At 40.5% G+C, this 21,760-nt stretch overlaps 1 protein-coding gene and 1 long non-coding RNA gene across 2 annotated transcripts in view; one reads left to right on the top strand and one right to left on the bottom strand.

The window, feature by feature from the left end:
* Positions 1-14,119: 14,119 nt before the first annotated feature.
* CCN2 (cellular communication network factor 2) lies at positions 14,120-17,242 on the bottom strand. Its single transcript, XM_028125380.2, has 5 exons — positions 16,932-17,242; positions 16,599-16,821; positions 16,195-16,446; positions 15,851-16,062; positions 14,120-15,466 (listed from the first exon to the last, which is right to left on the bottom strand). The coding sequence occupies exons 1-5, from the start codon at positions 17,001-17,003 to the stop codon at positions 15,170-15,172; spliced, it is 1,056 nt and encodes a 351-aa protein (XP_027981181.1). The 5' UTR covers positions 17,004-17,242; the 3' UTR covers positions 14,120-15,169.
* LOC114225657 (uncharacterized) overlaps positions 16,940-21,760 on the top strand; it is a 218,948-nt gene continuing 214,127 nt past the window's right edge. Inside the window, exon 1 of the long non-coding RNA XR_003612609.2 lies at positions 16,940-17,004. This is a non-coding gene — a long non-coding RNA (uncharacterized LOC114225657). The remainder of the gene's footprint in view (positions 17,005-21,760) is intronic.

The raw sequence follows: 21,760 nt of genomic DNA, 5'->3' as shown, positions 1-21,760 counted from the left end.
GTGGACATATCAATTTCTAGCAGTGAAAAATTTGGCAACTTCACTAGCCTCTCAGACTTCCATTTATTTGAATTCACAGAGGATTGCATAAGACGACAAGTGGGTCTGGTACCTAGTAGGTTGGTATTATAGTCTACAAAAAAGAGATGGGTTAAATCCTTGTCCCCCATGGGAGAACAGAATTGAACAGAGGAAGAGAATGGAACTCAAGATCAAGGATTTAATTAAGGAGTTAAAAACTGTAGGAGGCTTCAGAAGCTCCAAATTTATAAAATTCAGCATAGTCAATCAGGGGAAGGTAACTTAGGATGACTATGCTACTGGCTCTTGGGGTAGGTTGCGTTATTGTCTCCGTGGACTGATTCCCCTCCTGGTAGGGTGTGTATCCATCCCCACCCGTTGCCATGTAACTTGCTGAGTCGGCCAATGGGTAGAATACACTTCCTGCCCGTATCAGCTTGGCCACGTGACTCGCTTCAGCCAATGGGAGTACAAATGCCACATCCAAGCAACAGCTTTACGGGCAGTTGTGTGATTTGGCTGTCTCCTGTCCTCCCCCTCAGCCTAATAATGGTGTTGTGTCCCAAATAGGGGCTGCTCCTTTAGCCTGGCTCCTGGCATGAGAAGGCTCCTGAGAACAAAGTTACAGCTGCTGAGGTACAGCTGCTAACATGGAATTGTGCAAGAAAGACTTTTGTTGTTAGGAGCCGTGAGATTTGGGATTGGTTTGTCAATCCGGGAGAGCTGATTAATGTGGGTGTTCAGGAAGTAAGCTCCCCCGAGAGAGAGAGAGAGAGAGAGAGAGAGAGAGGGCTATTCTCGTTGTCCTTTCATTGGTCTAATTTGAAAAAAAAAAAAGAAAAGAAAAGAAAAAGATTTTTGCATTAATCAGCAATAAAGAAAACCAGCATGTTCCACTCTCTCCATAATTATATTGTGCATACTTTGCAGTAATTAGTACAGAATTAGAAAGTTAACAATAAAGTTAATCCCTGTGCCACACAAGTCACACAGTCACAACAGGCCGTGTCAGGACGCTGGGAGTGAGGTCATGGAGCTGTTTCAATGGCCAGTAAAGTTACTTATTTGTCCCTAATGACATCTTTTGGGATTTACTGACGTAAGCATTTTATGTTTTTCAACTACAAGTGTGAAACATTTTTTGTTGCCAATTTTGCTAGTGTTAGGAATTCTTTGCAAAATTCTTTCTGCACTTCTGAGAAAAATCAGCATTAATTAAAGCAACTCATTTCCCAATGGCTTAATTCAGCAAGGTCCTTATTTCTCTGTAGTGGGCAGCTGTTCTTCTTTGAACTCTAGATAAATGAAATACCTTGACCCAGAGAACACAACCTTTCATCGATCACAGCAAAGTAGCAACTACAAAGATTTGTTGCTGTTGTTTCTGGTTTATTTTTATGGATCCAGTGAATGCTACTTTTAAGTTTTCCTTAATGTAGCCATCTGACCAGGCAGTGAAACTAAACAGAGAGATTGTCTGTCTTTTGGAAGCTTGGAGTTATTGTACTAATCGGCACATTTTTGCATCATCCCATTGTCTATATAATCTGCCCTCATATGTCTTACCATATTCTCTGTATTCATTTCATTCAGAAAATATTTATTGACTATCTCAAGTACTGTTCTCTACCCTACAGATATGGTGGAGAATAAGAGAACACCCTGTTCTAGTGGATTTAGAAATTCTTGGGAAAACGTCTGCCGAGGTAGAGGGAATAGAAAGTTCAAAAGCCATGAAACAGGGCTGAGCTCAGAGCATTTAATGGATGGCCAGAAGGCAACATTGCTGGAATGGAAGAAGACAATGTTGCTGGGAAGATTGAGAAAGTCTAGATCATGAAAGCCTTGTGAACTATGCTAAGGAATTAGGATTTTATTCTAATGGGAAGCCATGGGAAGATTTATGCTTGAGAAAGATCACTCTCGCTGCTGACTAGAGAAAGGATAGTAGACGAGCAAGCAGGAGGGAGACCAATGGGGAGGTTCTTGGAGGAACCTAGGAGAGGGTCTGTGGTGACATGGAGAGGAGTTGTGGCAGTGAAGGTACGAAGAAGGGGTCAGATTCAGTGTAATTTGGATATCGAACTTGCAGACTGGTTGGCTCTGCAGTGTGAGCAGAAAAAATTCAAGGGTGACACTTCAACTTTTGACCTGTATGATTAGGTAAAAGGCAGTACCATTACCTGTCAGGGGATAGATTGGGAAAGAAGCAGATTATTTGGAGGAAGCCGAGGGGGGGATATTACATGTCTTAGCATATCAAATTGTTGTAGTCTAGAGGCAAATTATTTTTTGCTCGAGCTGCTACTGCCCATAGGCTTGTTAATGTGATGGCTGTCCCTTTTTCTCCTGGGTTCCAAGAGTTGCAAGAGCCACCTGGACACTCAGTGGACCATTTTAACTTGAAGCCAGGTAAACTTGGAAAAAAGCAGCCTCCTGAAAGTTACCTGTTAAGATTCTCATTATAAAGGAAGAGATGGTTCAAAGACCCAGAAAAACAGGCATATCTATACTACGCTATGCGTGCAGTGGACATTTGCTGTTTGTATTTGTTTCTGTTGCCTGACTACCATCCTGAGTACATAATTGTACTCAGTTTCTCTCTAGTGCAGGAGTTGGCAAACTACGGCCTGTAGGCAAAATCTGGCCCATCTCCTTATTTTGTAGAGAAATATTTATTGGGACACAGCTATCCCTATTTGTTGATGTAATGTCCATGACTGCTTTTAAGTTATAATGCAGAGTTGAATAGACAGAAACTGTATGGCCCACAAAGGGTGAAGTATTTATTATTGGGCCTTTTACAGAAAAAGACGGCTGATCCCTGCATTGGTGGAACCATCATCCCCCAGCTTTTAGCCTAGGTTCTTTGGGTAAAGCTGACTGTGCTCGCAGATGATGAAAGTGTTCTCCATCTGTATCACCCAGTATGGAAGCCACTAGCCCCATGTTGTTCCTGAGCATTTGCTATATTGCTAGTGTCACAAAGAACCTGAATTTCACATCTTATTTAATTTCGATTTACTCAAATTTAATAGCCACATGTGTCTATGGCTACCATCTGGACAGCAAAGAACTAGAATCTGGATAAAATTGACATAAGTGACCTAATACAGTTATAAGCAGAGCATTTGGTAGAACATTTAAAAGAAAAAGGGGCATTGAAGGTGAAAGGATTCATGGAAGTGACTTCTGGGAAGAGCTCAAAAGGTGGGTAGGGTTGATTTATATATAAATATATGCAGGGGGATGGGTTAAATGGGTGATGGGTATTAAAGACAGGACTTGTTTTGATGAGCCCTGGGTGTTGTATATAAGTGATGAATCATTAAATCCCATACCTGACACTAATATTACACTGTATGTTAACTGGAGTTTAAATAAAACCTTGGGATAAAAAAATGTGTACATAGTGTATACACACACACGTTATGGAAGGAGAAGTGAAAGAATTTTGCAGATAGAGGGACTAGATTGAGTCAGAACGAAACTATTTGGGAAATACGAGTAAGTCCAGTTTGGGTTTTGGCATAAGCAGTGTACAAGAGTAATAGTAGATTATTCTGACAAGGTCCTTTTATATCAATTTGTAGAAGATCTTGAATGCTATGTTGAAAGGATAGTGCTTACCTTGACAATAAATTTTGCTTCCTGTTTTGGAGCATCAGACTTATGGGACCAGAGATACTAAGCTGGTGGCCGTAATGAAGGAGAATTGTGGAGGAACAGGAAAACGAATTAGCAGTCCCAAACAAATATTGCTGGCAAAAATAATGAGATCTGGGATAAGAATGATGGACATGGAAAGTTGGGAGATGGTTTAGAATTTTTTTTCAGTTGGGAAGCATGTGAATAGAGATTGGTACCTACTTTTTGTCTAGAGATTTGTGAAGACAGGATACCTTGCCAAAGTAACTTTCACCATCAAGGTGAAATACGATGGAGAAAAGACCATCCCAGTATCAGTTTATGAAGGCGTCAGAGAGAGAAAAGAAAAGACCTCAGCAGTTTGCACTGCTCACTGAAGCATCTGAGAGGTTAGAGAAGAGGCAGAAGTGACAGAACTACCCAGTGACATCTTGGGCTCTTCAGGGAGCTCTACTTAGTCATTTAGTTCAAAATATTTTAAAATTTCTCTTGAGATTTTTTTTCTTTGACCCATGTGTTATTGAGAAGTGTGTTGTTGAATCTACAGGTACTAGGGGATGTTCTAGCTAGCTTTCTACTACTGATTTCTAGTTTAATTCCATTGTAGTCTGAGAGCAGACATTGGTATTTTTTTTTAAAGATTTTATTTATTTATTTGAGAGAGAGACAGCACAGAGGGAGAGGGAGAGGGAGAAGCAGACTCCTCGCTGAGCGGAGAGCCCAATGAGGGGCTTGATCCCAGGACGCTGAGATCTTGACCTGAGCCAAAGGCAGACGCCTAACTGACTGAGCCACCCAGGTGCCCTATGATTTATAATTTTTTGTTGAAAGGTACACATGATGTACTGAATAAAAGGAACTACAGTAAATAAGCCTTTAGTAACATAGTCATAGGGTGTAGGCGGAGGGGAAGCGTTCTATAGTTAGGTCTATAGACCTATGATTAGGTCTCAGTCCTTTGGTGAGCTCGTGCCCCTGGGAACTTCACCAATACTTCTCAGTTTTTGTTTTTGTTTTTCACTCCTTAGGTGTGGCCATATAGCTAGAGGATTCTGGAGTTAGGTATTTATCTTTCTCTAGGTAGGTTAGGTTCTGACAAAACCCCAGTAGGCTAGGCCCTGGTAAAATAATTTCTCCAGAGGGCTGGCCTTGTTAAGAGGAAGAGAGTGCTTTGGTGTATTTAAAAATGGTTTATTTTCCCTTTCCTCTGAATGAAACAAGAGGGAATTTTCCTTCAATATTCAGAGACCTCCTGGAGGTGAAACTCAGAAAAGCATGAAGCCCACTGTGATTGGGTCTGAGACTACTTTGCCTACAAATGGATTTATAAACAGAAGTTAAAATATTTTAGCGTGGGTAGAAGGGAAATGGAGGATGCCATGATAACGGAGTGTTTACACTTGGGAAGCAAGTAGATTAATAGTGCTATTCATAGAAATACAGAATCACAAGGAGGAGCTGGTTTTGAGGGAAATTATGATGCTTTTAGTTTAGAGCACAATAAGACCGATGGTACTCCTTTTTCCCCTAACATCAAGATGATTCAGCCAAGCATGTGTAAACAAGACAAACCACCTCCTCTCCCCAAACTCAGGTGGATGATCCCAGACATAGCTCCCTATTAGACACACCGAATGGTGCTTCTAGTCAACATCTCCCAGTAGAGCCTCTTGGCTGTTGTTCTTGGCAATGATAGTTTCCACTAGCCACTACTTCCAACAGTGGTTAGCATGAGTTTCCATAGCAGCAACTTCCAGTGGCCACCCATACTGTCACAGGTCCTAACCAGTGGCAGTACAGCTCAGCAGATCTTGCTGCTGGTGAACACTGATCGCCAGTAGCTCCTGACTTCTATTTCCTTGGAATCCCATTAAAACCTAAAGAGTTAAACTTTAAAGGTCTTGAATTCTTAAGAACTTCTCAAAAAAGCTCCTGGTTTCCCTCAGTGGCTAATGGGAACATTAGACTGCCAGCATCATTCCTCAAGGCCAGCTCTTAATAGGTTCCCTATTAAGCTTTTAGGGGCAGTTATAATGCCACGCTGTTCTTTCAGAGTTCTTTGCATCTTCACTGGCTACTCTACATACCTCTGGTAGAAGAATCCCATGCGTGGAGATGCTGGGCTTCTGGCTTGAAAGACTGATGTGTCTTTTTTCATTGTGGGGTCCGCTGTGTACTCCAGTTAGCTAAACAGTCTGTGTGTGTAGGAGGTTACAAGACAACCATACCATGTTTGGAATAGTGTGACACAAAGACTTCCACAACAGAGTGTAGAAAATTGACAAAAACTCATACCAAAAAACCATGAAAGCCACCAGTATTGTATGAATGAACTAAGAGTGTGTATAATAGCACTCAGGATGCTGTTTCTGTTGCCTTTCCCACTTGCTTTTGCTAATTACTGAGGCACAACACATGAACTGACTTTTCCCAGAGCTCCGGGAGAACCCATCTTCCCTAGAAGGTTATCTCCTAAAAGTCACACTATAAATAAAGCCCACAACTCCCTCCCAAACCCCATGAAATGATAAGAGTCTGGCTCATGCCCCACATGCTTCCCTTCTCCTACCATGTCTCTATGTTGAGGCATCTATGCAAACACAGTCCTGGAAATTGCCCCAGACCTTTTAGCATTTCTCAACATAAATATACAAACTTGCCTATTAACCCTGAGTTAAAAATTATGAATGACATGAAAGAATCTTTACACTGGGATTCATCAGCTGAAATTATGGATAAAGTTTTAAAAATCAACAAATAAATAAAATGCAAAAAAAAAGCAGTCACGTAGAAAAATTTTCCTAAACCCTTGGATTTAATGCCATTTTCAGTACTTTATAATACCTCACTAGAAAGAGTATAAGAAATACTGATCACGAATCAGAAAAACATTTCGCTAGAGAGGAATTCAGAGTGGGGAGAAAAAAAAACTGAGTTGGGTTTATTCTCATTAAAAAAATCCTCTGGAATGATATAAAAGAATATTTGAAAAAAGACGATAGTTTATCCTTTATTTTTAATGCTAAGGGTTTTCATTTTAAAGGACTTCAATCCTGAACAGAATACATCAGTATCAATTGGATTGAAAAACATTGCTAACAGTGAATGAAGATGTACAGATTCAAATTTTTTTTCATATGGGCAATTAAATTCAAAATTTTGATCCCAATTTAACAATTCAAATTACTCTACTGAATTTTGGATTATATATGGTTTTGTGTTAAATTTGTCTGTGTTTCCTAAATTCTAACTTTTTTGTATAGCACCCATCATATCAGCACGTAGATTTGGATACTTCCTGTGTTTTGTGTATTATTTTCATGATGATGATGATGATGATGATTGACTAGAAGTCACTTGAAAATGCAAGATAATGACTACAGGTGTTACTCAACCAATTAGATTCAGGGACCCTATTATTATACCCTTTGCCTTTATTAATTACACTAAATATGTAATTACTATAGTATTTATTTTATAGCCCAGTCTTTTCAGGGAAAGGACCCCAGTGACCTAAGTGATATTCATAAAGCCTACTTTCTTGTATGAAACTGAGTCTATGCAGAGTAATGATTTTTAAAAAATAGCTGCACTTGGTTTGAAATTTTGGTTTATTCACATATGAATAAAACTTATTGAAAGTATTACCTCCTTTTCCCTTCTTTTGGCTTCTGCTCTGCCCCAGGATGCTTCATGAACTGGTATCTCTAGTTTTTTGGTTTCGCTTGTTTTTATTAGGTAAAGGTGGTATGGATAAGAGCAGTTTTTGTTTTTCATAAAAGTAGTATTTTATATCCATTTGCCTGCTGTATCCTGTTGAAATGCACATGCACATAATGTAATGTGTTGATAACTCCTATTGTTAAAGTAGAACTTACATAGTGAGATGTTACTTTTCACATGGAGCTCCAGAAACCTTGAAATCTTGTGCTCTAAAATTAAATGATGTTGGGACAGCTGGGTGGCTCAGTCGGTTAAGCGGCTGCCTTCGGCCCGGGGTCATGATCCCAGGGTCCTGGGATCGAGTCCCACATCGGGCTCCTTGCTCAGCAGGGAGCCTGCTTCGCCCTCTCTCTCCCTCTGCTTGTGCTCTCTCTGTCAAATAAATAAAATCTTTTAAAAAATAAATAAATAAAATTAAATGATGTTTATTGAGTCCCATTAAATAAACATCAATTACATACTTCCACGGTTTCTATTCACTAGTTTCATTTTGGATTTACATTTTTTTCTGTTTATAAAGTATAATTATTCTTTGTAAACAATTTTGAAAATCTAGAATACTATAAAGGTGGAAAAAATAACCCCTAGGTAATCCTTTTTAATGTTTTGACAATCTTCCTTTAAAAAGGTGTTTGAATTTATTTACTCAATTTTTAGATCTTTTAATTGAAATATACATTAATAAATGTATAACAAATTTTCTCATGCCCCCTTCCAAAGTAACCATTATTCTGAATTCTATCTCCATTAATTAGTGTTCCCTATTCTTCAGTGTCATATAGATGAAATCATACAGTATACATACTTTTGTATTTGGCTTCTTTCATTCAGCATAATGTCAGTGGTTCTTTTTTTATTGATGTATATTATTCCACCATATGACTATTCTACATTCTATCCATCTTTCTGTTGATATACATTTGGGTTGTTTTCAGTTTTGGGATGGACAGAACCGCTTTGAGAATTTTGTTTATGCATTTTGTTCATTTCTCTTGGATTTATGTCTAAGAGTGAAAGTTTACTGTGTCATAGGAAGTTATATATTTGCCTTTAGTAGATGCTGACATACAATTTTCCAGTTATTATATTGGTCTGAATTACATACGTTCACTGTGTTGACAAAAACTGTTAGCATTTGTTGAACTAATGCAAGTCATAATATGCTTTATGTTCTTGACACGTAAATTCTAATTAATCAATAATATTTCTTACTAACTTGACATTTCTTCCTCTTTTTTCACTATCTTTAAACATCTGATATGGAAGGTGGGTCTTCATGTCTAGTTCTTTGGATCCTGTATTTGTATTTGGAATCTGATTTAGTATTTTAAGGATATATTTTACACTGTTTATTCTTAGTCTTAGCAACAGTCTATATATAATCAGTATGATTCATGAGGTAAAGAATATTTTTTTAAAGATTTTATTTATTTATTTGAGAGAAAGAATGAGAGAGAAAGAGCACAAGAGAGGGGGGTTGGTCAGAGGGAGAAGCAGACTCCCTGCCGAGCAGGGAGCCCGATGTGGGACTCGATCCTGGGACTCCAGGATCTTGACCTGAGCCAAAGGCAGTCGCTTAACCAACTGAGCCACCCAGGTGCCCTAAAGAATGGTTATTAAAAACTTATGAAGAAAAATCTTCCATGATTTTATTTATGGCATGGGAGAATGAGGTATGAAAATACACTGATATGTATGAATATATGTGGATTCTCTAGAGGCTACATGCGTGTTGCACATGCTCCTAGGCACACAGCTAATTAAGGAATAGTGGCTTGAATAGCTAAGCCATTTATTTATTTATATATTGTGAACAGTTCATTAAATCCAAAATCATGAAAACTTCAAACACATGTTGTTGTATTCTCTGTTATGATTTAGTAAGGAGATAAAAGATTTATTTTATTTTTTTGAAAGATTTACTTTAAAAATCTTTTTCTGATTATAAAATAATGTGTGTTCATGTCTGAGAATTTGGAAAAATACAGAAGATTATTTTAAGAGAATATAAAATTACTTGAAACTAACCATCATGAGATGATTACCATAAATTAAGAGATTTATTTCTTTTAAAAGTCAGCTTGGAATTATGTCTGGGGTTGGTACAGATTGGGCTGAGTGCTTCTGAGGCACTGTGAAATGTGTAGAGTACCAAAAGTCTGATACTTAAATCATCAGAGAGCTTGTGTATAATGAATAGGTTCTCTGTCATTCTCAGGTCACCAATTAGGTGTTTTTCTTTAACTATCAGAATGAACTAAAAATTTAAGGACAGTTGATCTTTTTTTTTTTTTAAGATTTTATTTATTAGACAGAGAGAGAGAGAGGAGCAGGGGGAGAGGGAGAAACAGGCTCTCCTGAGAGCAGGGAGCCCGATGCAGGACTCGATGCCAGGACCCTGAGATCATGACCTGAGCCAAAGGCAGATGCTTAACCGACTGAGCCACCCAGGCGCCCCAGTTGATGATCTTAATGTACTGCAATTCTTATCCTTACAGCCATTCAAATTGCCCCATCTTCATTTTATTTTTTTTTAAAGATTTTATTTATTTATTTGAGAGAGAGAGAGAGATCACAAGCAGGGCGGAGGGGTAGAGGGAAAAGAAGCTTCCCTGCTGAGCAGGGAGCCGGATGCGGGACTCGATCCCAGGATCCTGGGATCATGACCTGAGCCAAAGGTCATGATCATTAACCAACTGAGCCACCCAGGCGTCCCAAATTGCCCCATCTTTAATAGGAGTCTTTTAAATTTGCCTCCTGTACCTTTTTGATATGGTCTTAACTGTCCTTGTTAGCTTCATTTTTATCCAATATGAAAAGGTAGTCCCTGATTAAATGTATTTATCTTACACATTCCTTGTGCTAGACCTGAAATAAGCCATTCTCCAAGAAGCCTTCATTTCTTTTAGTGGAAAATAGTATTTCAAGAGCACGATAGTAGCCTAGGAATGCTTATTCCTCTTGAGTTGTTGTTGTATCTAAGTCTTTTCAGGGAGTGGATGTAGGAAAAAATGTGTGTGTGTGTGTGTGTGTGTGTGTGTGTGTGTGTTAGGAGATAAAATACATCATAAGTTTATGCTGGTATTTCTAGTTCAAATTAAGAAATACGGAATTTAACTTAACCACTTTTATATTATATCTGTATTTTGTGACTTCCTCACTAGGAATCCCAGTACTCACCAACACTAGTGATAGAATTAGAATATCCAAAACGGCTCGCTTGCTTTATCCCATATTATACACCCAACAGTCTCTGAATAACAATACCACTACCACCACCAATAAAAGCAGTTAAATATTTGGGGGGAGGTGTCCGCTATGTCTATTCTCCCCCACCCTATATGGCTGCATCCTATGCTGTCAAAACATGTTGTACAGCCACTGTACACTATGTGTTCTCCTCTTTAAACTTCACTGAATCTTAGTCCTCAAAATAAGCTATATTTAATGTTCATATACCAGTTTTTATATTAGTATCTCTGAGATATTTTTGTTTTCTGAGCTTTTTCTCTAATAGGGTTTTTCAGAAAGGGCCCACAGGAACAAAATGATGTAAATTCTTACATGTTTTATTTTTATTTAATTTTATTTATTTATTTTTTTAGAGAGAGAGAGAATGGTCAGGGAAGGGGCAGAGGGAGAGGGAGAGAAAGACTCCCAAGCAGGTTCCATGCCCAGATGCGTGGCTCGATCTCACAACCCTGAGATCATGACCTGAGCTGAAACCAAGAGTTGGCTGTTTAACCAAATGAGCCACCCAGGCACCCTAATTCTTGCATGTTTTTGTCAATTTGTCTGTCTTGAATGTCAGTTCTGGAGGATACAATTTCTTTAATTCACATTTTCTTTCTTTGAGTGTCCTAAATGTTAATCCAATTTTTTGGTATAAAGCATTGCTTAAGTAAATAAATAAATAAATAAATAAAGTGTTGCTGTCAAAAAGTCTGATGATGAGTTAATTTCCTTTTACTTAAAAGATTCATGTTCTCTTTGCCTAGATGTTCTGATGATTTTTCCTTTTTCTTTATATTTCAGAAATTTTACTAGAATACATCTTGGTGTTGGTGGGTTTTATTAGGTACATGGCATGCTTTTACAATATGTGCTTTCAAACCACTTTTTATTTCAGTAAAGTTTTCTTGATTTATAGCTTTTGTTTTCTTCTCCAGGAACTCCTGCTATCCATATGTTAGATCTTCTTTGTTTATCTACAATATATATCAATATATAATAAAATATATATCAATTTTTCTTGAAACACTTTCATTCTTTTTTTATTTAAAAAATTTCCTTCCTCCTCCTAACCATCTATTCTTCTTAAAGAATTATCTGTGGTATTTATTCACTCTTGTGTTCCTTCTTGTTTGATATATTTTTTTTATTTCCAATTCCTTCCTGAGTTTTATCAACATATTTCTAAGTTTTACTAACTCTGACATATGTTGCTGTTTTATGTCATTAGTTGTTTCCTTTTTATCATTTATGTCTACTCTCATTTTTTAAATGTTCTCTTGAAATAATACAGTTTGGATGTGTTTTCTGGGCATGTATTTCTGACATGCTTTTATTATCTGTAAGGATTTATTCTGTCCTTTATTATTTTCATATAATAATGTATGGGAATTGGCTTTGATAGTTTTGTTTTCCTATTTTTTACGTGAAATTAGTTTTCTTGAACTTTGTTCTGTAAGGACGCTTGGTTTCGAACTTCACAGGTATCCCTCTTTTATTGTTTTCATGTGATTTTATAAATATGGCGGCTTTACTTCCTCACATTATGAACCTTTGTTTCTCTCCTCATTTTCACTTAGACCTTTTCTTTCAATGTCTTTGTTGTCTCTGATCTGCTCAATTTCGATTCCATTCCCACGAGCATGGAATGCTCCCGTGGGAGAGAACTCTGGTTTGTAAGATTTATTTGACTGGGCAGAACCCCTACCCTCAAATTGGTCTCCCACACTTCACTGTTGGCTGCTTTGGAGCTCTCTTCTCAGAAGTATCAGATATCCTGTTGCATCTCTTTGTTCCCACACATATGCTGACACAGTGCACATCTTGTGGCGTTTGATGATTTTCTCCCCCTAACGTTTTGGGATTAAAAGGATGCCTTGCCACCTAATTTTGTTGTAAATATTGTTCATGGGATTTTGATGTTGCAATATAGTTACTCTGTTTTTATGTGGAAAATTGAAAAATCTAAAATCTATGCTTCTGTTACTACTTCTATCTTCCCAGAATTCTCAAATTCTTTTTAAAACACTCAGGCTCGAGGTGGCTGGGTGGCTTAGTCAGTTGAGCATCTGCCTTTGGCTTGGGCCATGATCTCAGGGTCCTGGTATTGAGCCCCGTAGTGTCGGGCTCCCTGCTCAGCCAGGAGTCTGCTTCTCCCTCTCCCTCCGCCCTTCCCTCTGCTTGTGTTCTCTCTCTCTCAAATAAATAAAATCTTTAAAAAAATATAAAACACTCAGGCTCATTTATCATGGCCCTTCATCTTTGCATCTAGAAGTATATTGACAGAGAGAACATGTGGACTAGGCAATGTGTGTGTGTGTACATGTGGGTTTATTTGGGGAAGTGGGTATAGCTGCCAACAATGTTGCTATATACGAATGTGGGTGTATCCTAAAAGTCCAATGTTTCGACCAGAAATACTTTGCACATTTTGAACACAGGAAGTTTTCCCTTTGGTTTGTGGCATGGACACTGTTTGTAGAACTAGTCTTTATTTTCAGATGTATTTTTGTCTCTTGGAATGACACTGGCACTACAACATTGCTAATTACCCTGTGATGGGTTAGTTTGTCTGCAACTCCCCCCACCCCGCCATAATCCACAGCTATACTGATCTGGAGAAAACTGCTTTCAGTTGTCTTTGGAATATTTTTGTTTGCCACTTACTTCAGTTGACTTTTTGGAAGAGGCCTGGCTAGGTCCAGTATCATTTCCAGGCTTCTTGAACAATTTCATTTTGTCATTTACCAACTACTTGGTAAGCTATTGATCTTGGAAGTCTGATAGTCCAAAGCTTGGGGCAATGGAGATGTTGCTTTTAAGACAAATTTCTACTAATATTAATAGAAATTATGCTCCTTTTCTACTTAGGCCATCATCTATTTGTGATTGGTTATCATGGCAACTGAAAACAGAATTATACAAAAACGCAACTTATCAAATGGTTCCATTTAAATGCAGATTTTACTTTGCAGAGTTAACAGTGAAATTATTAAAGTTCAGAAATAGATCTGTAGTAGAGCATACAAACTCAAAAAATAGTTAAAACCTTTCCAATGAATAAGGCACACAGACTAGTTTGTGATGTGAAACGTTGTAAATTAAATGCCTGCAATGGCCAGAGGTATTAAATGTAAACAAGACCAAGTGTAACCAATAGGGGTTGTTGGAGAATAGTTATCCAAAGAGAATTGAATTTCAATGTCTATAAAGTACTGTGAAGGTAACAAAAAATGCCCTGTACTCTGTACACACACACACACAATTATATATATATACATATATACACACACACACACACAATGTATGCCTGCAAGTTTGTGACACTTGATTCAGTGTGAAGTAGGTTTATGTAAAATTCTATTGAACTGATTAACCAATTTATCAGTATATATGAGATTTAAAAAATTATAGATGAATTGTTTTAAGACAAATAAAAGCCTCCCCTATATACTCAAGAAAACAAATATTTAGAAGAGTAAGTGAATAATCACACTTTTTATAGAAAAAATATATACTTTATTTTCAACTAGAAAGGTGCAAACATGTAACTTTTGGTCACATTCTCAACAAGTAAACTGTCCAAAAAACAGTCATAGTCAAAGTAGAAACAAATGCTTCCAGGTGGAAAAACTGATCAGCTATACAGAGCCACTCGTGTTTTCATAAAGGCCATTTGTTCATTAATAGTGAGGCTACCACATTTCAAACTGACAGATCAGACTTCCAAGGACATCATTGCCTCATATTCAGGAAACAATCTGTTTTGATGAACAGAATTTCCATTTGAATATCCATTTCATGCTTTGAATTATCAGACAAGCTTTACGTCCTACCTATGGTGTTCAGAATTGAGGCTAACATTTGAAATATCAAAGCATTAAAAACAAACGAAAAGGCACAAACAACTTTAAATTAACTTAGATAACTGTACAAATATATATATATATATATACACACACAATATTTACAGTTTCAATAAAAAAAATTCTGGCTTGTTACAGGCAAATTCGCTTGCCACAAGCTGTCCAGTCTAATAGACAGGATTCTGATTCCTGAACAGTATCATTCAAATCAGAATGTCAGAGCTGAATCTGCTGTTCTGACTTAAAGAAGAACTTGACCCAGCCTCAGGAAGGCTGGAGAACGTGCATCCTAGCTGTCGCTGGAGGTCAGTGAGCTTGCTAAGGTTTTCCTTTTCAATTACACTCCAAAGAGCATGCACATACTACTTTAAGATGACAATCGTTTCTGCAGGTGCCCTCCCACTGCTCCCAAAGCCACACCTCAGTATACATTCTGGTGCTATGTGCTAATGTAGTCCCGCTGTCAAGTCTTAACTTTCTTCAAACCAGTGTCTGGGTTGATAGACTATTTGAAGGTCACATGGCACAATATTTTGAATTTGGTGGGACTTTTTCTTCCCCCCAGTTAGAAAAACAGATTTAAATAACTTGCACTACTGAAATCATGTTTACACAAAAATGAGATGTGAATCAGTTCAAGTTATAGCCTAATGAGTTAATGTCTCTCACACTCCCTGGCTTTACGCCATGTCTCCATACATCTTCCTGTAGTACAGGGACTCAAAGATGTCATTGTCTCCGGGACAGTTGTAATGGCAGGCACAGGTCTTGATGAACATCATACTCTTCTTCATGATCTCCCCGTCGGGGCACTTGAACTCCACAGGAAGAGTGGTGGTTCTGTGTGGGGTGCAGCACCGGCCATCCGTGCACACGCCACAGAACTTAGCACGGTAGGACTTCACGCTGGTACAGCCAGAAAGCTCAAACTTGACAGGCTTGGTGATTTTGGGGGTACGGATGCACTTTTTGCCCTTCTAAGGAAGACAAAACCGAAGGGGGAAAAAAAAATCAATGACCCTATTAAGGGGAGTGGCTTTCTTCAAGCTCTGTGTGTTTTAGTCTTAAGTTGTCTGACTTTTGTTTATATTTTGAGGAGAGGAAGTTTGAGTCTCATTTGCCAGTTTCCCAAAAATAGACATAGCCTCTCTTGGGATGTCTTGAATTAACTAACAGGGTGGAGAATTTCATAGTGGAAAGCTGGGGGTTCCTATTACACAACATCTCATTCCAGCAAAACAACGTGATGGTTAGATATTTTTGGAGATAAAAGGTCTATAATAACCAGGGCGGTGAGACCCAACTTTGATCCTATCCATTATGATTCCAGGAAAACTAGTTAATAGGAGCAGAAAATGTACCTTGATGTTCTCTTCAAGGTCAGCTTCGCAAGGCCTGACCATGCAGAGGCGGCTCTGCTTCTCCAGCCTGCAGAAGGCGTTGTCATTGGTAACCCGGGTGGAGATGCCCATTCCACAGGTCTTGGAACAGGCACTCCACTCTGTGGTCTGGACCAGGCAGTTGGCCCGGATCATAGTTGGGTCTGGGCCAAACGTGTCTTCCAGTCGGTAAGCTGTGAGAGCAGAGCACACAAACACAAGGTAAGACGCCAGGACAAGACATTTCCCCCTTCCCTTGGCAAAGTTAGGAGTCAGCCCCTGGGGGGCAGGATCACAACACTGACTTTGAGGCCTTTTCAACTCACCGGCAAGGGCAGGGCCAACCACGGTGTGGTCCTTGGGCTCGTCGCACACCCACTCCTCGCAGCATTTCCCGGGCAGCTTGACCCTCCGCGGGAAAGGGCAGTCAGGGCTGGGCAGGCGGACGTCCATGCTGCACAGGGGCACGCAGCCCACCGCCCCGTCCAGGCAAGTGCACTGGTACTTGCAGCTGCTCTGGAAGGACTCTCCGCTCCGGTACACCGTTCCTCCGAAGACGCAGGGGGCACCATCTTTAGCTGAAGGAGAGGAAGGGAACAAGGGGGGCGGGGGGATGCAAGGGTCAGGCATCGGTAGCAGTAAGCGAGTCGGGGATGCGCGGGGAACAGGGCTCCGGGGGAGTGGGGGGGGGGGCGCCGGCGGCCGGGACACCAGGGCCCGCAGCTCTTACCGGTGCACACGCCGATCTTGCGGTTGGCGGGAGAGCCGAAGTCGCAGAAGAGTCCCTTGTGCGGGTCGCAGGGGTCGCGCTCGGTGCACAGCTCGCCCAGTTGCTTGGCGCACACGCGGCAGCAGCCGCAGCCGTCCAGCACGAGGCTGACGCCGGCCGGGCACCTGGGCGCCGGCGCGGCTGCACACTGGCACGGGCCGCCGCAGTCCTGGCCGGCGGCGGGCTGCGGGGAGGAGGGGGCGGTGAGCAGGCGCACGCCGCTCGGCGCCCCGGGCCCTGCCCCGCCCGCACGCCCTCCCCCCGGCGCCGGCCGCCGCGGGGCTCTGGGCTTACCCGGCCGCAGAGGGCGAACAGGAGCACGAAGGCGCAGCGAACCGGGCCCAGGCCCAGGCCGGCGGCGGACATGGTGGGCGCTGCGGGCGGGGCGGGCGGCGGGCGGCGGCGGCGGCGGCGGCGGGGTGGGCGCGGCGGTCCTGGCGCTGGGTCGCGGGCTCGGGCCGGAGGTGGGTGCCTGGGCGCTCCGAGCTGAGGTCTGGGAGCTGTCGGCCGGGGCGGCTGCCGTCGGGGTGCGGGGAGGCGGTCGGTCGCGGGGTTGGAGTTGCACTGGCTGCCTCCTCTCAGCGGGAAGAGTTGTTGTGTGAGGCTGAGGCGGGCGGCCCGCGGCTTTTATACGCTCCGGGCAACCCCGGCTCGCCAATGAGCTGAATGGAGTCCTACACAAACAGGGACATTCCTCGCATTCCTCCCCACCTTCCTGCCTCATCAACTCACACCGGATTGATCCTGACCCCTTGACACTCAGCATTCCTCCCGTCTGAAAAAGCTGGCACACTCCAGCTAACCAAAAAAAAAAAAAAAAAAAAAAAGGCTCAGTATTTCCAGCACCAAATAGGATTTTTTTCCCTCTTGCTTCTTCGCACCACTCCTGATTTATATCATTGAAAAACACATCAGTAATTACTATTATTTTTTTTATACCACTCCCCTCTGTTTCTAATAGCTGTTCCCGCTCTACCCACTGACATAAATGCTTTTTAGGAGGTAGGTAGCCAAAGAGGCTAACAGCAGGGATCCCTAAAAAATTCGGAAGGGTTTCCTTTTTATTATTTTTATAATATTTTAATTTTAGAGGCTCTCTGCCTTTGACACTCTTCAGAGAGCTGAAAAGGAGTTAGTTGCTTTTGACCAGCTGAAATTCCCAAGAAGCCTACCTGCAAAGTCCACATTCCATGTTGAAGATGTAGGAATTTGATCTTTTCTCACTTGAGATAACGGTTTGGATGCCTACTGAGTGACAAGAAAGAGAACAAAGCCAGGGGTCAAGACTATGGATGCAGTTTTCTGGGGGAGATTTCCAGCACTCTTGCTTTGTGTTCTCTTAATATATGTAACAGTTTTATTGTTGGGGGTATAGGGAGGGAGAAAAGAGATGAACGCACATCAGTATTTCCAGAAAAGTGGGTCTGTTGTTATGTCAGAGCAAATGATTATGTGTTGAGTAGGTAGAGGTTCTGGGTGTTGGGAAGAGAGGGGATCAGACAGGAGAGCCAGCAAGAAGCTTGGGGTTTACTTGAGGTGTTCTAAATACAGTTTGGGTCTTTGAGAAATGAGTGATTTTTTTTTTATACTAAAACCTATAATCTTCAAATGTGGATTGGACTTGGTTTGTCTTGCAGTAAAAAATCTGATAATATAACAAGAACAGTGTACCCTATTATTTCTGGTTGTAAACTGAGAGTGTCAGTGAATAATATAGTTTAGTAACAACTCTCCACACTTCTATGAATAGTGATTGTGACCTCTTTATATCCAAGGAGACTACAGCCTGGTGGAGTAAGATCAGGTCAAGGAAACAACAGGTTTTATTCTCTCTGCTTGTGCACAGAAGTCAAATATGGCCAATAAAGTCTAAGCACATTTCCATTTCTTAATATTGCTAGTTAGCTTCATTAAAGAATTAAGTTAGCATGCCTTCATTTAGAATCTATTGTTTAACTGCTTTTTGTTGTTGTTGTTGTTGTTGTTGTTGTTAATAATAATTCCAGTTACCATTTTATGTAAACAGAATGATTCCAGGGCCCTGGCATTTTTTTTTCTATTGTGTTGCCACGTCATTTGACACTGGTGTTACCAGTAAGTAAATTCATTTCAGTTGTTGATGTTTCACTAGATAGGTTTAAGATAAAGACACCTGTTTATGAGGCAAAGATGAGCATTCAGAAGCAACACTACAGATTTATAATTTGAAAACAGCCTGTTTAAACTGGCGGCATTTTTATGTTTCAATTCATTCTATTGGAAAAGAGCCAAGAAGAGAAGAACCACTCCAGCTTCAGCATCGACCACATCATCTGTACACAATTACCTCCCTAAGCAATGCCCATGTTGTACAGTGTAGTTGCCTGTCCACAGCGTAAGTGGCCAGCAAGGAGGGGGGCTCTGAAGCTCAGGAGGAATTTTCAACATTGTTATTTAGTGTTCTTTCCAAGCATTCCTCAAAGAGAAGAGGCCTAAAAGTTCCTATTTAAAGACGGAACATTCCAAGTTATGTTAATAGCCACATGTGTATTAAAGGCAACTTGGCCCCCAACTTTTTCTTCCCTCGTGGATGATGTTAAAAGTCCAAAATATGTGGGAAGCCACAGTGAAATCTTTCAAGACCTAAACCCCGAATTATGTCTACCACTAATGGTTGGGAAGGTGGGGTAGATGGGGAAGGGTAGGGATGTGAAGCTGGAGCCTCACCTAAGGTGGGATGTGGGCTCGGTGGTGATCTCTCGTGGCTTGCAGGGGTGAGGTAGATGGGAGAACGGTTGAGAATTTTTGAATGCCCTGGAGAGTCTGAGAGCCACCACCAATAAATAGCCTCACGTACAGCAGAGTGGAGACTTTCATTCATGGAAGGGATAAATTGCTGGACTGGCTTACAGTTAGGTGACCTGGTTTATATTCTTAGAACTGCCATTCACAAATCTTAGGGAAGTAAGAGCCATATTTCTAAGTTGACATTATTAGGATGATGATAATGAGAATGTTTTATTTCCCAGGATTTAATGATGGTTAATTGGATTAAAATTCTTAGGAGTTGATGTCTGACCCCCCGTCTTTCTTGATTTTCTTTTTCTCCACAAATGTAGCCTGGATACTACCATTCTGCTGGGTTGTTAAAAATAGCAAGACATATTATAAAAAGAATTTGGTTTTACTATAAAATTCACATGGTCCCTTGAAGTCTCAAAAAAGTCCATAGTTAGGCTCCAAATGGATGATTTTAATATTGGCTAAGAGAAAATATACTGAAATATATAGAACATGGAATCTCAGAATAGAAAAACCATGTTGTGCGTTAGAAGGTTAGGTTGAGGCTTTGTGATCAAAATTCCTTTGAAGAGTTTAAAATGAAAGATCATTATTAAGAAAGTGACAGAAAGAGAGAGACAGAGACACAGAGAGACACACACACGCAAAGAGAGACAGAGAGAGAATGAGAAGACACCCAAGATATTCACAGACTCAAAAGTATGTTTATATTGTGTTCCAGGGGCCATCAAGTGCCAGGAAATTCAAAGGGAGAGGCTGACGCTCCATCCTTAACACATGCCATGGGATCTGAATTCTTGTACTATTATAAATGACTCAGCAAATGTTTGTGTGCACCTGGGCGGTAAAGTGGAAATAGTGGCTTCTTATAACTTTGTCCAACTCTGGCTTATCCCAACGCTTTTGACTGACGGCAGGTTAGAACTGGGAGAGAAAGGTCTTTGAATTTGTGTGCAAAATGGTTAAGATGCACTAATTTTGTCTTGTAAGCGAGTGTTTATCTGGCAAGTGCTTTTTTAGAGGGCTTTTTTTTTTTTTTTAATGAGGAATTCATGAAGTTGGCCACTGAGTCCTGTTTGCGGAGCTATATAAGGTATGCGTGTGTCTACTCAGGCACCACTGTACAGGTCGCTTGGTGAAGTCTTGTAAGATGTTCAGCTGTGGATGTACTACATTCCTTCTCATGTTTCTTGTTGTTTCCCCCCCCCCTAAAAAAAAGGTTATTTGATCAGGTATCAGACATAGAGAAAACCTGGCAGGACGACAGGAAAGTGGCCAGACTTTAGAGTGTTTGTGTACTTAAAGAAGGAATCTTGCACATTTTCAACTTTCAGTCATAGACATTTTCTTATAAGAGCAAGTAGGAGTCTGTGCCAGCCCTCAAAGCGGAAATCAGAGCTCCCAGGGAAACATCCCCGAGGAATGTGACTCAGTGCCAAGACCCATACGCAATGCATACACTGAGCTGTCAGATTTATAGGAAGTCTGGCCGTATAAGGGCATCTGGACAGGGAGCAGTTTGTTGTTATGGTGGGTTGGGAGTGGGCTTCGGATGTTTCTAGCATGCCTCAAATTCAATTAGGTCAAGGAATTCCACTCCAAAAAATGATATGCCAGACAGCTTTTGGAAAAATTGTTATAAATATTATCCTAAAATCTTCAGAGACCCTGGCTTGGTTTGCATTGCCTTATATTTGCTTAAGATGAAGGTTAAAGAGAGAGCGTACTCCCTGGGACTTCAGAAGTGGGAAAGAAGTGCGGATGTTTACTATCTAAATTACATTCATTTCCTCCCTGCTCTTTCCTCCTTATAATTAGTTCTCGGACTTTCTTGGGATATTTTCTGATGCAAAGGTGTTGGTCCAGAAGGTAGTCAAGGCTGTTCCATGCAGTCTGTGTTTAATGTTTGCCTGTTCATTTACTTGCTTGTAGATGCAGTTGAAGGTTAGAGTGAGAAAGGAAAGGAATTTTTTTTAATGACATTTTCTTCAGTTTACTACTTGTCTCACTTACGTTATTAGTTTAATTAAAATCCTGTGCTGCCTCTAGTCTGCTCGCATTAATCTGAGATGGTGCTGGAGAACGTGGATGCTACTACAGGTAGAGATGGATTTCCAGTACTTTTCCTGATATATTAGCGACTCGAATTTACTAGTTTAGCAACCCCAAGTCTTTACAGCCCTTAGTTTTATCAGCCCAAATGGGAAGAGTCTCTTTGGTGATCCTTGAGGTGGTAAGAGAGAATGAAAAAGAAGGGAGGTAACCTTTCTTTCAAATGTGTGATTTGGGGAAACCAAATCAATAAGTTTAGGAAAAACAGACCATTCAGACTAGATAACTAT

This window comes from Eumetopias jubatus, unplaced genomic scaffold (assembly GCF_037043125.1).
Source record: "Eumetopias jubatus isolate StellerSeaLion01/CBP00866 unplaced genomic scaffold, mEumJub1_p1.0 scaffold_6, whole genome shotgun sequence".
NCBI classification, from domain to species: Eukaryota; Metazoa; Chordata; class Mammalia; order Carnivora; family Otariidae; genus Eumetopias; species Eumetopias jubatus.
Note: the sequence above shows the minus strand (reverse complement) of the source record. Positions and strands in the feature narration are given on the sequence as shown.

Excerpts from the sequence above, each read along its gene's own strand:
- CCN2 (XM_028125380.2), bottom strand. The coding sequence starts at position 17,003 with ATGTCCGCCGCCGGCCTGGGCCTGGGCCCGGTTCGCTGCGCCTTCGTG. Across the intron at positions 16,822-16,931 it reads TGTTCGCCCTCTGCGGCCGG|CCCGCCGCCGGCCAGGACTG; the intron begins GTAAGCCCAGAG and ends TCCTCCCCGCAG. Across the intron at positions 16,447-16,598 it reads CAAGATCGGCGTGTGCACCG|CTAAAGATGGTGCCCCCTGC; the intron begins GTAAGAGCTGCG and ends CCTCTCCTTCAG.